At 45.2% G+C, this 12,584-nt stretch overlaps 1 protein-coding gene across 3 annotated transcripts in view; it reads left to right on the top strand.

Annotated features, from left to right (window-relative positions):
• The window catches only part of ADGRE3 (adhesion G protein-coupled receptor E3), a 57,157-nt gene extending 51,460 nt beyond the window's left edge, over positions 1-5,697 (top strand). For all 3 annotated transcript variants that reach the window (XM_055235531.1, XM_055235530.1, XM_055235528.1), the window contains 2 exons: positions 1,165-1,272; positions 5,343-5,697. In XM_055235531.1, the coding sequence (XP_055091506.1) occupies positions 1,165-1,272; positions 5,343-5,381 (147 nt within the window). In that variant the 3' untranslated portion in view covers positions 5,382-5,697. The remainder of the gene's footprint in view (positions 1-1,164; positions 1,273-5,342) is intronic.
• Positions 5,698-12,584: the final 6,887 nt, after the last annotated feature.

Below are 12,584 nucleotides of genomic sequence, written 5' to 3'. Positions count from 1 at the left end.
AGAGCTCCTGAATGGGGTTGAGCCCCAGATTCCCACAATGGAAATAACCTTAATTATGCATCCTTTACCAGCTGCCTTCTCTTCCCTGTCCTGCTTCCTCATTGCCCTACTGGTGCTTCTTGGGATCACCCCTCAAATAAACTCCTTACACTTCAAGTCTTTTTGCAGGGTCTGCTTCTGAGGTGCGCAAAACCAAAACACATTGAAGGGTACTACCAAAATATTATTGGTGATTTTCACTAGATTGAGGAATTATATGTAACTTCTATTTTCTTCCTTTTGCATATGCATATCTTATAAATTTTCTATTTTTTCTTTTCTTTTCTTTTTTTGAGATGAAGTGTTGCTCTGTCTCCCAGGCTGGAGTGCAGTGCCACGATCTCAGCTCACTGCAACCTCTGCCTCCCAGGTTCAAGCAATTCTCCTGCCTCAGCCTCTGGAGTAGCTGGGATTACAGTCATGAGCCACCACTCCCATCTAATTATTTTGTATTTTTAGTAGAGACGGGGTTTCACCATGTTAGCCAGGATGGTCTTGATCTCCTGACCTCGTGATCTGCCAGCCTCCCAAAGTGCTGGGATTACAGGTGTGAGCCACCACACCCGGCCATAAATTTTCTACAACAATTATATACCCTGTAATGGAAAATCTTTATTGTGGTAAAACATATATAATATAAAATTTACCTTTTTAACCATTTTTAAGTGTACCATTAGTAGCACCACATTCACAATGTCGTGCAACCATCACCTACATCCATCTCTGGAACTTTATTCATCTTCCCAAACTGAAATTCCATCCCCATTAAACACTAACTCCCCACTCTCCTTCCCCACAGGCCCTGGAAACCACTATTCTGCTTTATGTCTATATGGATTTGACTACTTTAGGTACCTCATATAAGTAGAACCATACAGTATTTGCCTTTTCATGATGAGCTTATTTCGCTTAGGCTGATGTCCTCAAGGTTCATCTGTGTGGTAGCATATGTGTCAGAATCTCCTTCCTTTATAAGATTGAATAATATTCCATTGTACGAATAGACCATGTTTTTTGAAAATAAATAAATAATAATACATCTCTATCCTCTTCCTGACTCACTGACCTTTCTGCTGTTCACCAATGTTAGCAAAACCCATCCAGGTATTTCCTTTGATGTTCCAGGTCCAGAAACAATATCGAAAGTGGTTTAGAGAGATCGTAAAATCAAAATCTGAGTCTGAGACATACACACTTTCCAGCAAGATGGGTCCTGACTCAAAACCCAGTGAGGTAAGTGAACATGTGAATTGTTCTAATGTTTTGCATACTCCTCTCTTGACGCTGCAAACTTCCTCTAGTTTGGGTATTTTTTGTTTGTTTGTTTGTTTGTTTGTTTTTAAGTCCTGAGGTTACATGTGCAGGTTTGTTACATAGGTAAATGTGTGCCATGGTGGTTTACTGCACCTATCAACCCGTCACCTAGGTATTAAGCCCAGCATTGGCTGGGCATGGTGGCTCACCCCTGTAATCCCAGCATTTTGGGAGGCTGAGGTGGGTGGATCACCTGAGGTCAGGAGTTCAAGACCAGCCTGACCAACATGGTGAAACCCCATCTCTACTAAAAATACAAAAAATAACTGGGTGTGGTGGCATGCACCTGTAGTCCCAGCTACTGGGGAGTCTGAGAAAGGAAAATCACTTGAACCTGAGAGGCGGAGGTTGTAGTGAGCCAAAATCACACCATTGCACTCCAGCCTGGGTGACAGAGCGAGACTGCGTCTAAAAAAAAAAAAAAAAAAAGAAAAGAAAAAAAAAACAACATGCATCGGCTCTTTTCCCCAACGCTCTCCCCCTCCAACCTCCCCCAACAGGCCCCAGTGAGTGTTGCTCCCCTCCCTGTGTCCATGTGTTCTCATTGTTCAGCTCCCACTTATAAGTGAGAACATGCGGTGTTTGGTGTTCTGCTCCTGAGTTAGTTTGCTGAGCTTCTTCTAGTTTTTAATTTATATTTTCCTTTTTTTTTTTTTTGCTTAAGAGACAGGGTCTTGCTCTGTCGCCCAGGCTGGAGTGCAGTGGCACGATCATAGCTCACTGTGGTTTCAACCTCCTGGGCTCAAGCAATCCTCCCATCTCAGCTTCCCGAGTAGCTGAGACCACAGGTGTGCACCACCATGCCCTACTAAATTTTTTATAGAGAGAGAGAGATGGGGTCTCTCTATGTTGCCCAGGCTGGTCTTGACCTCCCAGCTCAAGCAGTCCCACCACCTCAGCCTCCCAAAGTGCTGGAATTACAGGTATGAGCCACCGCACCCAGCCTGTATTTTCCCTTTTCAAGGATATGCTCATGTTATTCAATTTCCACAATGTAAAATATAATAAAAAAGAAGCCAAGGGCTGGGCACAGTGGCTCACGCCTATAATCCCAACACTTTGGGAGGCTGAGGTGGGCAGATCACCTGAGATTGGGAGTTCGAGACCAGCCCGACCAACATGGAGAAACTCCATCTCTACTAAAAATACAAAATTAGCTGGGCGTGGTGGCACATGCCTGTAATCCCAGCTACTCGGAAGGCTGAAGCAGGAGAATCGCTTGAATCCGGGAGGCAGAGGTTGCAGTGAGCCGAGCTCGTGCCATTGCACTCCAGCCTGGGCAACAAGAGCGAAACTCTGTCTCAAAAAAAAAAAAGGAAACCAGGTGTGGTGGCGCTGTAGTCCTAGCTACTTGGGAGGCTGAGATGGGAGGATTGCTTGAGCCCAGGAGTTTGACACCAGCCTGGGAAACATAGGGTAGCTTTGAGGAGCTAGTCTTAGTACAAACTCGCTTTCCTGGAGGGTATGAGGAAGAGTCCTTTTCCTGATAACCTGGTTTGAGTTCCTCATGCTTGTTATATTGTTCCTCAGTGACTTCTCTCTGCTCACTAACAGCACTGAAGCTGGTTTTCGTATGTATTCTTGTTGTGTGAAGATGTGTGGGTAAAACATATCACCAGAACCAATGCAATCTAACACAGACTCCCACTGGGGGAAATTTACAAGCACAGGCATAGCAGAGTGATCATCTTCCCCCAAATGCCCACTGTCCATAAAGATGTGGATGTGGGCCCACAGAGTGGGGGTACGCCATGGAACAGGCTCCAGGGGAGGGATTCTGCCCCAGCTGCTCTGCATAATTACAGCGGATGGGTGCAGGGAATCATGGGACCTTTCTGGAGGAGGAAATAGCCCTGTTAGAACAATGATACTTCTGGAATCTGGTTGCTGGTATTCTGTTCTTCCATTGCACTAACTCAGGCTCAGTGCACCACAGAATGAGCTTTCTGCACTATGTGACATTTCGTTCCATATTTGGCTTTTTGAATAAATGACAGAATAGATGTCTAAAAAGAGGTTGGGCATGGTGGCTCACACCTGTAATCCCAACACTTTGGGAGGCCAAGGTGGGAGGATTACTTGAGTCCAGGAGTTTGAGACCAGCCTGGGCAACATAGTGAGAACCTGTCTCTTCTTTTCTTTTCACTTTTTTTTTTTTTTTTTTTGAGACAGAGTCTCACTCTATCATCCAGGCTAGAGTACAGTGGCGCAATCTTGGCTCACTGCAACCTCTGCCTCCTGGGTTCAAGCGATTCTCCTGCCTCAGCCTCCCCAGTAGCTGGGATTACATGCGCCCACCACCACACCTGGCTAATTTTTTTGTATTTTTAGTAGAGATGGTGTTTCACCATGTTGGCTAGGCTGGTCTCGAACTCCTGACCTCAAGTGATCTGCCCGCCTTGGCCTCTCAAAGTGCTGAGATTACAGGTGTGAGCCACTGGGCATGGTGGCAGGCGCCTGTAATCCCAGCTACTCAGGAGACTGAGGCAAGAGAATCGCTTGAACCTGGGAGGCAAAGATTACAGTGAGCCGAGATCATGCCATTGCTCTCCAGCCTGGGCGACGAGTGAAACTCTGTCTCAAAAAAGAAAAATTGATTAATATTAGGCTTAATTATTCTCAACAAGAGTAAAAGTGCCAACTGTTGACTGTGACCTATGAAAGGTTTCCCAGATAATCCAAAATAATTCCTAAAGCTGCCAGCATTCCAGTTACTGGTTCTCCACAATGAAATAAGGAAAATTGTTTTTATTATTATCACTTAACACTGTGGAAATTGAATAATATGAGTGTATCTTTGGAAGGGGAAAATATCAAATATAACCTGGGCAATATAGTGAGTGTAGTGTAGGTGTAGTGGTGCATGCCTGTAGTTTCAGCTATTTGGGAGGTTGAGGCAGGAGGATTGCTTGAGCCCAGGAAGCAGAGGTTGCAATGGGCCAAGATCATGCCACTGCACTCCAGCCTGGGTGACAGAGCAAAACCCTGTCTCAAAAAAAAAAAAAAAAAAAAAAAATATATATATATATATATATACATATATGTGTGTATATATACACACATATGCATGTATATATGAATCTCTCTTTAAGAAATACATTAGCTTTGGCCAGGCATGGTGGCTCATGCCAGTAATTCCAGCACTTTGGGAGAACAAGGTAGGAGGATCGCTTGAGGTCAGGAGTTTGAGACCTGCCTGGACAACAAAATAAGACCCCATCTCTACAGAAAAATCTCTATGCTCTTATTTTTTAGGCACAGAGTTTGAGTAAAAAGCTAATGAAACTCTTTCTGTATGGACAAATTTGACCTTGGGTTAACTTTCTAACTCTGTTCCCAAGAAACTTGATAAAGTTGGAAGATCAGTTAGGTTGCCGGGCAATGTTGCCTATGGAAAAAGTCATGCTTGACTTGTAAATTGCATCTGGATGGGAAATTCTGTGAATGAACCATAAATACCAGGAAGGAAGACGTAACTTTGAACTTCTTGCACACAACTCTTATAACTAGGCTAGCAAGCACTAACCTCATAGGCTTCTTCAGGAGATGTTGGTTCCTCTGTGGAGCTTGGGGCTGCTAAACCAAGCTGTAAGTTGTGGGGTGCAAAGAGAATATTTGTTGAGTTCTACAGTGTGTCAGGCACTGTGTTAGATAACAGGTATTCAAAGAGAAACAAAGCCAACAAGACTCTAACCTTTCTTCATAGACAAAAAAACATCCGGGGGCTGAAATTCCAGAGTGGAATACTATGTCTGAAAATTTATCAAAAAGAAGAATTCTTACAGCTGAATTTTTTATAAGTCTTCCCACTCTAAGCCAAAGAATACCACAACTGCCCTAGGATTTTTAAATGCTAGGAGATCATGCCATCCTTGCCTGCTGGTTCAAACTGGGTTTAAATCACTCCTGCTGTTTCTCCATGTTGTTGATTTTGTCTGTTTGCTTTATTTTACCCTTACATCCACCTTTAATCTAAACCTCTTTTATAGGGGGATGTTTTTCCAGGACAAGTGAAGATAAAATATTAAAACTAGAATATTCAACTCCATATGGAAAATCGTATCCCTGGATCTCTTTGGCATTATGAAGAATGAAGCTAAAGACAAGGGAATTCATTAAACATATCATCCTTGGAGAGGAAGTAATCAACCTTTACTTCCCAAAGTGTTTGTTCTCCTTAATAGGCTCTCAACAAACGTGTGGTAAATTGCATTTCTCTTCACTATGGTGTATTCAGTCAATGCTTGTCCTTGGAAACCCAAGTCATGACCACTGCAAATATTTCCTTGACTTTTTGTAAATGAAGAGGTCCTTTTCCTCAAGTTCTTAGTCCCACTCATCCTAAACTTGCTCTTTTTTTAAGACAGGGTTTCACTCTGTCATCCAGGCTGGAGTGGAGTGGCATGATCGTAGCTCACCGCAGCTTCAACTCCAGAGCTCAACTGATTCTCCGGCCTCAGCTTCCCAAAGTGCTGGGATTACAGGCATGAGCCACTGCACCTGGCCATAAACTTGCTCTTTAAACTCACTCATTCCCTCAAATCAACAGCTTCCTACTGGCTTTACTTCCTTGCTAGATACAGGCTAATTTTTTTTTTTTTTTTTGAGATGGAGTTTCGCTCTTGTTGCCCAGCCTGGAGTGCAATGGCGTGAGTGCAACCTCTGCCTCTCAGGTTCAAGCGATTCTTCTGCCTCAGCCTCCCAAGTAGCTGGCATTACAGGCATGGACCACCATGTCCGGCTAATTTTGTATTTTTAGTAGAGACAGGGTTTCTTCATGTTGGTCAGGCTGGTCTTGAACTCCCAACCTCAGGTGATCCACCTGACTTGGCCTCCCAAAGTGCTGGGATTACAGGCATGAGCCACCGGGCCCGGCCCAGGCTAACTTCTTTTTTTTGAGACTGAGTCTCACTCTGTCACCCAGGCTGAGTGCAGTGGTGAGATCTAGGCTCACTGCAACTTCTGCCTCCTGGGTTCAAGCCATTCTCCTGCCTTAGCCTCCCGATAGCTGGGACTACAAGCACATGCCACCATACCCAGCTAGTTTTTGTATTTTTAGTGGAGACAGGGTTTCACCATGTTGGCCAGGCTGATCTCAAACTCCTGACCTCAAGCAGCGATCCACCTGCTGGGGCCTCCCAAAGTGCTGGGATTACAGACATAAGCCATCGCGCCTGATGAGAGATTTTAAGTGTTCTCACCATAAAAAAAAGAAAAAAAAGTTATATGAGGTAATCATATATGAATTAGCTTGACTTAGTCATTCCACGATGTAGATATATTTCAAAACATCCTGTTGTACATGATAAATATACACATTTTTGTCTATATAAAACAAATAAATAAATAAATGTTTAAAGTGTAGAAGAGCCTGGACTCTAAATTATGCTATCCTTCCAAATAAAAGTTTATTTTGCAAAAAATAAAAAAATTAAAGAATGTAAGATGATTCAAGTGCATGCCCAAAAGTTCTAGTTCTATGGAACTTAATAAAAAGGGAATACATTTAAGAAGATATTTTACTGGATGATTCTTATTTTTCTTTAGCACCTGTCTGCAATTGATGTTGGGTGATTCTTTTCTTTTAATTCATCACTCTCAAAAGCCAAATTTGAGGTTTAGAAGACCACGCAGGAGAAATAGCTCAAAGCACTGAGGAAAAAAGGCCAAAAGATTAAAATCTTGGAAGAATAAAAGGAAGACTGGGATGTTTAATATGATAATAATAGGAATTTTGGAAGAAAAGAGAGGATATGGCCAGGCGCAGTGGCTCACGCCTGTAATCCTAGCATTTTGGGAGGCCGAGGCAGGTGGATCACCTGAGGTCAGGAGTTCGAGACCAGCCTAGCCAACGTGGTGAAACCCCATCTCTACTAAAAATGCAAATATTAGCCAGGCATGGTGGCGGGTGCCTGTAATCCCAGCTACTTGGGAGGCTCAGGCAGGAGAATCACTTGAACCCAGGAGGGAGAGGTTGCAGTGAGTCGATATTAAGCCATTGCACTCCAGTTTGGGTGACAGAGTGAGATTCCATCAAGAAAGAAAGAAAGAGGAAGGAAGGAAGGAAGGAAGGAAGGAAGGAAGGAAGGAAGGAAGGAAGGAAGGAAAGAAGGAAGGAAGGAAAGAAGGAAGGAAGGGAGGAAGGAAGGAAGGAAGGAAAAAAGAAGAAGGGAGGGAGGGAGAGAGGGAAGGAAAGAAGAGGAAGAGAGGAAGAGAGAGAGAAAGAAAAGAAAGAAGAAAGAAAGAAGGAAAGAAGAAAGAAAGAAAGAAGAAAGAAAGAAAGAAAGAAAGAAAGAAAGAAAGAAAGAAAGAAAGAAAGAAAGAAAGAAAGAAAGAGAGAGAGAGAAAGAAAAAAAGAAAAAAGAAAAGAGGGAAGGAAAAGAAAGGACACATGTTCAGGCCCCTTCTATCCAAAAAGTCTCCCCTTAATCTGCTTTCCCACTGCAATAGCCACTCTATCTCTCCTGCTCTTCATGGCCAAAATTATAGAAAAAAAGGCCGGGCGTGGTGGCTCACGCCTATAATCCCAGCACTTTGGGAGGCCAAGGCGGGTGGATCACCTGAGGTCGGGAGTTCGAGACCAGCCTGACTAACGTGGAGAAACCCCTTCTCTACTAAAAATACAAAATTAGCCAGGCGTGATGGCGCATGCCTGTAATCCCAGCTACTCAGGAGGCTGAGGCAGGAGAATCACTTGATCCCGGGAGGTGGAGGTTGCGGTGAGCCGAGATCACGCCATTGCAGTCCAGACTGGGCAACAAGAGCGAAACTCCATCTCAAAAAAAAAAAAAATTCTAGAAAAAAAGTTGTTTCCACTGTGTTATCTTCACTTCCTCCAACCTCCTCACTGTTCAACCACTGCAATCTAACTTCTGCTTGCAACACACCAAAGGATGAACCAATGTCCCAAATGCTTCCTCGGTGCAAAGTCCACTGGTTGTTTCTCAGTCTTATCAAACTTGACCATTGGGCCAACATTTGACTCTGTTGATCATTTTTTTTCTTCTTGAAGCATTCTCTTCTCTTGGCTTCCCTGATGCCACACTATCCTCCTATAAGGATAGTCAATGCATTCTGGGTTACCCAGGACTTTCCCAGGTTTAGTACCAAAAGTCCCACAATCCAGGAGTCCCTCAGTCCTAGGCAAACCAGAACGATTTCACAAACTCATCTTTGATGATGACACTCATCCCATAGTGTCATCATTTGAGTTCTCCCAAAAGCAAACACTGAGATAAGGAGTTTAGTGCATGCAGGTAGATTATTTTGGAGATGATCCCAGGAAACACCAATGGGGTGTGAAGAAATGAGGCAGGGCCGGGCATGGTGGCTCACACCTGTAATCCTAGCACTTTGGGAGGCCGAGATGGGCAGATCACGAGGAGTTCACAAGGGCAGAGGTCAGGAGTTCAAGACCAGCCTGGCCAATATGGTGACACCCCGTCTCTACTAAAAATACAAAAATTAGCCGGGTGTGGTGGCATAGGCCTGTAGTCCTAGCTACTCGGGAGGCCGAGGCAGAAGAATCACTTGAACCCGGGAGGCGGAGGTTACAGTGGGTGACAGAGCAAGACTCTGTTAAAAAAAAAAAAAAAGTGAGGCAGAGAAAGAACAAGATGTGTTAAAAGATGTGTTATTGCTGGGAGCAGTGGCACACACCTGTAGTCTCACATACTCGGGAGGTGAAGGCGGGAGGATTGCTTGAGCCCAGGAGTTCAACGTTGCAGTGAGCTATGATTGTACCACTGCACTCTAGCCTGGGCAACACAGCGAGAACTTGTCTCTCTAATTTTTTTTTTTTTTAGCAGAGTCTCTCTGTTGCCCAGGCTGGAGTGCAGTGGCATAATCTCAGCTCACTGCAACTTTCGCCTCCCAGGTTCGAGCAAATCTCCTGCCTCAGCCTCCTGAGTAGCTGGGATTACAGGCACACACCACCACACCCGGCTAATTTTTGTATTTTTTAGTAGAGATGGGGTTTCAACATGTTGCCCAGGCTGGTCTCGAACTCCTGGCCTCAAGCGATCCACCCGCCTTGGCCTCCCAAAGTGCTGGGATTACAGGTGTGACCCACCACACCTGGCCAAAGATGCTGTCTCTCTAAAAAAAATTTTTTTTTAATTTTAAAAATTAACCAAAAATGTGTTAGTTGAGCAGGGTATCTCTCTAGGCAAGTGGAGCTTTACCCCAGTGGGGACTTTCAGGAGACAATGTGGAACATGCATCTCAGAGTCATCTCTCCTGAGGAACGAGGGAGCTGGGGTGGAAGATGGAGGTTACAGTGAGCCGAGATCGCACCACTGCACTCCAGCCTGGGCAACAGAGTGAGACTGCATCTCAAAAAAAAAAAAAAAAAAAAAAAAAAAAGAAGGCAGCTGTAGAAAGAGATCAACAGTGGGAGGCACGGATGGAATCTGAATCCCAGTTGTGCCATTTACCCATTAATGACAATGGATAAGCCATGAGACCCCACCTCTGGGCCTCAGTTTGCCCAGGTATAAAATGGGGTTGGTTAGCCAGGTGTGGTGGCACACACGTGTAGCCACAGCTGCTTGGGAGGCTGAGGTGGGAGGATCACTTGAGCCCAGGAGGTTGAGGCCACAATGAGCTATGATGGCACCACTGCACTTCAGCCTGGGTGACAGAGTGAGACCCTGTCTTTAAAAAAAAAAAAAAAAAAAATGGGGGCCGGGCACAGTGGCTCACGCCTGTAATCCCAGCACGTTGGGAGGCTAAGGCAGGCAAATCACTTGAAGCCAGGGGTTTGAGACCAGCCTGGCCAACAAGGCAAAACCCCATCTCTACTAAAAATACAAAAATTCACCGGGCATCATGTTGCACCTATAATCCCAACTACTGGGGAGGCAGAGGCAGAAGAATCGCTTGAACCCAGGAGCCAAAGGTTGCAGTGAGCCGCTGAGATCACACCACTGCACTCCAGCCTGGGCGACAGAGTGAGACTCTGTCTAAAAAAAAAAAAAAAAAAAAAAAGATTGGCGGGGGTTGGTAAATATTCCAACCTCACAAAGTCGTGGTGAAGATTCAATGAGAGCCACTGCATTTATTTACCACACAATATATGTTTGATAAACCATGGTTATTATTTTTATCCAACTGTTGCTCCCCTGGACCTAAAGTGGTAAAAAGTGACCTCTTTCATGTTTACCTCTCTGCAATTAGATGATCATGAGAGATGTGGAAGGGAGATAAGTTGGGACAAGTTCCACCAGGGGCCTCCTAGAGACGTGACCACAGCCCCCTGCTTCCCCATTTCTCAATACGCGTATCAGAAAACTGAACTTCCCTCTTCAGAAATGTGGGAACTTCCCCTGACCCCAGATAAAGTTGCTTGACATAACAGTCCCCTGGGTGGAGGGTTTACAACACGACACCCACCCACTCAGCAGACTGCGGACAGTACAGGAGCTGGCTTTGGTAGTGATGCATCAGGGCAGCTGCAGAGATGGGCGGAGGTGAGAAGAGAGGACAGAGAGAATCAAAACTCAGTAGTGGGATCATGCCTGTGAATTGCCACTGCACTCCAGCCTGGGCCACATCCTGAGAACCCACCTCTTAAAAATAAATAATGAGGCTGGGTGCAGTGGGTCACACCTGTAATCCTAGCACTTTGAGAGGCCAAGGTGGGCGGATCCCTTGAGGTCAGGAGTTCTAGACCAGCCTGGCCAAAGTGGTGAAATGCCGTCTCTACTAATACAAAAATTAGCCGGATGTGCTGGCGCACACCTGTAATCCCAGCTACTCAGGAGGCTGAGGCACGAGCATCGCTTGAACCCAGGAGGAGGAGGTTGCAGTGAGCCGAGATCATGCCACTGTACTCCAGCCTGGGTGACAGAGTGAGACTCCATCTCAAAAAAAAAAATTGTTTTAATAATGAAATAAAAGAACAAGAAGATTTAAAACAAATCAAAGAAACAGGAAGTGAAATCAGCTCTGACCTCTCCCACCACCTGCTCTCCTCACAGTCTCCTTGCTATAAGCACCTGTTCTCAGACAAAACAGGAAGGATTCTGCTATTGATTAAGGGTGCTTGTTGACCAATACATTGATGGCAATCCTTGCATTTTAGGAGGCTGAAGCAGGAGGATTGGTTGAGACCAGGAGTTTAAGCCCAGTCTGGGCAACAAAGCAAGACCCCTGTCTATACAAAAAAAAAAAAAATTAAAATTAGCTGGGTGTGGTGGGGCACACCTGTAGTTCTGGTTATACAGGAGTCTGAGGAGGGAGGATCACTTGAGCCCAGGTGTTTGAGGCTGCAGTGAGCTGTGATTACAATACTGCACTCCAGCCTGGGTGACAGAGTGAGAACTTGTCTCAAAAAATAAAATAAGACCAGGCGTGGTGGCTCATGCCTGTAATCCTAGCACTTTAGGGGGCTGAGGTAGGTGGATCACTTGAGGTCAGGAGTTCGAGACCAGCCTGGCCAATATGGCAAAGCCCTGTCTGTACTAAAAATACAAAAAGACAGGCGTGGTGGCATGCGCCTGTAATCCCAGCTATTCAGGAGGCTGAGGCAGGAGAACCGCTTAAACCTGGAAAGCAGAGGTTGCAGTGAGCCGAGACTGTGCCACTGCACTCCAGCCTGGGTGACAGAGCAAGACTCTGTCTCAAAAAAAAATAAAATAAATTGATTGGTTTGGAGAATGTCTACCCACCCTCGGATGTAATTCAGGGATTGTCCAAAGGGAATACTATGTTGAGTTATGCCTAGCCGGGAGTAGTACCAGCCCTCTAATTGATATTTTTTGGTTGTCACATGGCCAGGGCAGGAGGGTCGGGTGGGAGTCACTCTGGCAGTTTGTGAATGTTATGGGCCAAATTGTGCCACCCTCCCAAATGCATATGTTGAAATTCTAATTCCCAGGACCTCATAATATATGGCTGTATTTGGAGACACGGTCTTTAAAGAGGTCATTGTAGGCCCAGCACGGTGGCTTATGCCTGTAATCCCAGCAGTTTGGGGGGCCAAGGTGGGCATATCGCTTGAGCCCAGGAGTTCAAAACCAGTCTGGGCAACATGGTGAAACCCCATTGCTACAAAAAATACAAAAACTAGCCAGGCATGGTGGTGCACACCTGTAATCCCAGCTATTCGGGAGGCTGAGGCGGGAGGATGCTTAAGCCTGGGAGGTGGAAATTGCAGTGAGCTGAGATCACACCACTGCACTCCAGCCTGAGTGACAGAGCGAGACCCTGTCTCAAAAAAAAAAAAAAAA

The sequence above is a fragment of the Symphalangus syndactylus genome, chromosome 13 (genome assembly GCF_028878055.3).
Source record: "Symphalangus syndactylus isolate Jambi chromosome 13, NHGRI_mSymSyn1-v2.1_pri, whole genome shotgun sequence".
Taxonomy (NCBI): Eukaryota; Metazoa; Chordata; class Mammalia; order Primates; family Hylobatidae; genus Symphalangus; species Symphalangus syndactylus.
This window is presented reverse-complemented; position numbering and strand designations above follow the sequence as displayed.